We start from the raw sequence: 3,588 nt of genomic DNA, 5'->3' as shown, positions 1-3,588 counted from the left end.
GTTCCTCCATGTTGAACCCAGGACAACACTCAACCCTATCACTGCCATGATTAAGTTCAAGACAATCAAAACACTCCCTAACAAGCAGGGCCACTCCACCACCTCTCCTTTCCAGCTTATCCCTTTTGAAGAGTTTACAGCCATCCAACGCAGCACTCCAGCTGTGTGAATCATCCCACCATGTTTCTGTGATGGCAACTATATCACAGTTTTTCTGCTGTACAATGGCTTCCAACTTCTGTTTGTTGCCTATGCCACATGCATTGGTGTGGATCAATGCCTTGATGTAACTCCGTGAAAGAACAAGCCAATTCTTCTGTCTAATGACATCTCAATTTTTCTGAAGGAGGCTGTAATCAAAGACTTCTTGCTTATACAGCGTATATGTAATAAACTATTACATACAGTATTCATCACTTATTATACACTTATACATAGAAACGTTATTGCACATCTATCTATATTAGATTAAAAGTGCAAGAAAAAATGATACAGAGGAGGATAATACTGAAAAACCCTGACATACATCATTGAACTCAGAATATTAAAGAAAATATCATTATAATTCTTGCTTTGATTGGCCACATTATTAACTTCAGTGAGGTTATTACAATCTAAAAATAAACTTGGTAATTGGGTACTTGCATTCATTCTAGAAAGTATGCAGCCTACATAATTTCTGATTTCCCAAAAGCAAAATAAATTATTAAGAGCAAATTCTGAACTTACCTACATAGACTGAACAGGAAAAAACCCAAAAGTTCACTTCAAAGCTGAACTTGAAGCAACCCGTGACCGTGTATTTCCATCAAGACCCACAAAGGCTTTGATAAGTGAACTCACCATAGTTTACAGCAAGGTTAGTGCTCTGTTTGACTCAGGATACGAATAGGTAACACAAAGATACTGTTAAAAGTGTCAACAAATCAAAATCATACTAATGAATTCCTTAAAAGCAAGCTCACAGTTGCATTATCCTGTTCCTGAACTAGCAAGAGAGGTGAAAGAAAACCCGAATACATTTTAAAATGTCTTAGAATCATATTGCCTCAAAATGCTCTGTGGAAAAAAAGAAAAACTTTCTTCAGTAAAAACAACAAAAAGTCCAAGACTTTGCTTTTACTCTTTTCTCCAAATCAAATATCTGAACTTCAAACTTCAGCACCATACTATATCCATTTGATGTACAAATCAGTCCCTGGGTTAGACTAAGTTTTTGTAGAACTAAAATCGTGGGTTTCTTTTTTATTTGTTTGCTTGGTTTTGGTGTTCTGTTTATAACGTTAAATATGAAACACGGCCCTGGTGTTTGTCCAAATACAGTTAGTTTGAAAGCTGGACACTACACTGTCTATCCACAGACAACTAGACAGATAGGTAGAATGAGTTGAAAAGACAAAACATTCAACATAATTGTTCTTACAAGCAGAAAGACCTATGGGATAAATTCAGATGCGCTCTATAGTCATTACTCAGATACCAATATGTTATGTGCTAGACAAGAATTTGCCAAATATATTTGATACTTCTTTAAGCCAACTCCTGTAAGTGAATTAATTATCTTTAGACTGTCCTTCCAGCTCTGTTTTTTAAAATTTTGTGTTTAATAATGCTAAATTCTGTACTTTCTTTTTTGCTATAGACACTTAAGAAATAAACACTAAAACACGAGGTAAAATTAATATCAACTTGATGCCATGTGCTTTATGAACTTCACAGTGTATTTAAATATCAACAGATAATGCATTCTGCCTAAAAAAATAAAAGGAGGGGGTTTTTCTTTAGGTTTCAATGAGAGTTTTTCTTTGGCGGAGGTACTACTTATATAACCTTTTTCCTGAGACCACTAGTTATGACCACAGTCGCTCTGGACTCCTCAAGCATAATTAAAAAATAGGTAATATAATAATATTCTGTAGATTGTCTAAAAAACAACGCTAAAAAGCACCCACGGCCTCAGTGCAACTTTTTGCATACAAGCAAATCCTACTGACTACAGTGAGATAGACCAGGAGTTTATGAATAGACATATGCATAAAACTCATGCTTAAAATTTGGAAAAATACTTTGTCATGAAGTAACTGATTAATTTACTGTTACTTTGCAGATACAACATCACTTTTGAATCATACTGGTAAACGATAGCTTAAACCATTACAGCTATAGTATCAAGTAAACCAACACAAAGAAAAACAGAATGAATGCGAACAGTTCTCTGATTTAGTATTGTAAACACTCCACAACATTTAAAATGATCCACAGTCTCTGCTTTCTATTATAGTTCCATAATCTGTTCAAAAATACTTGCATAGTTTTTCTTACGGATTATAGAGGTACTACATTTAAAAACATAACCAGATTTTAAATACATGAATACTACATCCTGAAACTAGACTTACTGATTACTTTGCAAAGGCTTTGTATCTTTTGTGGGTTTTTTAATGTGATTCGTAAAAAGCAGGTTCCAATACGGTTTCAGTATTCCACTAATGTAGAAAGCAGAAAAAAACCCACAGCAATCTTTTTGAAAGCACAGATCAATGACGTAAGCTAAGTTAAAAAGAGCATGCAATTCATGAGTATGGTTCATTACCATGGTTACAAGCTTTCAGCACAGGCCGTTGTGTAGTTGGACTGAGATTTTGAGGTATGTCTGCAAAAGCAAGGAAACAATGGAAATAAAACACATCTTTGAAAGTTCTGGATTATTGTAAAAACATTACCTTATATTACATTATTATTTAGAAGTTAGACATTTCTAGGAGTACAGTCACAGATATATACCAGAGAAATAATTTTCCCACTTATCGGGCAAGACGATTTTTACTTCCCCTGTTCAACTATGAACCCTAAAAAGTTAAAGGACACATGGCTGTATCAAAGAGTCGTGACATAATAAGCAGGGTATGCTAAATGAATCTCCTAAGTGCTACTGACATAAGCAAAACCAGCCTGAACATCCCTGAAGGTTGTCATTGCAAGAAAGAATTAAACATAATAGTTTAAGTTCTAGACCACTTGACCCCTAAGAACTCAAGTTTCTCAGGAAAACAAAATGTAAATAGAATATTCACCTTTACACCTTGGTGTCCTTTTCCTTCGGTCTCGAAAAGCTGCACCTGATTGCAAGGCCTCCAACAAGCTATCCATCACTCCAGTCTCCTCACCTTCTGTAAAGGAGAGAGAAGGAACCCTCTAGGTTACCATAGCAATATCAAAGCACAACAATAATAACAGCAAAAAAAGATATTAATGGTACTATTAAAACTATTTATTTCAAACCTAGACTGGGGTTTTAACATTCATAAACTGCTCTCTTGCAATTAATCACAAGAGTTGGACTTCCATACATTGAAGTAGGTCAAATTTTATTCATTTCACATTCCTCTTTCTCTATGCTGAGAGTCAAGCACAGTTTTAAGTGAAATGTCATTTCACTCTATTTTCATTTCGGTATCCCTTTGCAACAGCAAATAATCAATTTCATGACAGCTTTCACGAGCTGTCCCTTAAATGATTTGCTATATTAGACAAGAGATTGTTTCAGTTATTGTTACAAAAGTTGAAATTGTTTCTTAGCAGGAAACT

At 34.8% G+C, this 3,588-nt stretch overlaps 1 protein-coding gene across 1 annotated transcript in view; it reads right to left on the bottom strand.

The window, feature by feature from the left end:
- Positions 1–2,573: 2,573 nt before the first annotated feature.
- Positions 2,574–3,588, bottom strand: part of DIAPH3 (diaphanous-related formin 3) — a gene marked incomplete at its 5' end in the record, with an annotated part of 117,603 nt that continues 116,588 nt past the window's right edge. The window contains 2 exons of the mRNA XM_010144890.1: positions 2,574–2,653; positions 3,075–3,170. Of these exons, the coding sequence (XP_010143192.1) occupies positions 2,574–2,653; positions 3,075–3,170 (176 nt within the window). The remainder of the gene's footprint in view (positions 2,654–3,074; positions 3,171–3,588) is intronic.

This window comes from Buceros rhinoceros, unplaced genomic scaffold, assembly GCF_000710305.1.
Source record: "Buceros rhinoceros silvestris isolate BGI_N320 unplaced genomic scaffold, ASM71030v1 scaffold4891, whole genome shotgun sequence".
In the NCBI taxonomy this organism is placed as follows: Eukaryota; Metazoa; Chordata; class Aves; order Bucerotiformes; family Bucerotidae; genus Buceros; species Buceros rhinoceros.
This window is presented reverse-complemented; position numbering and strand designations above follow the sequence as displayed.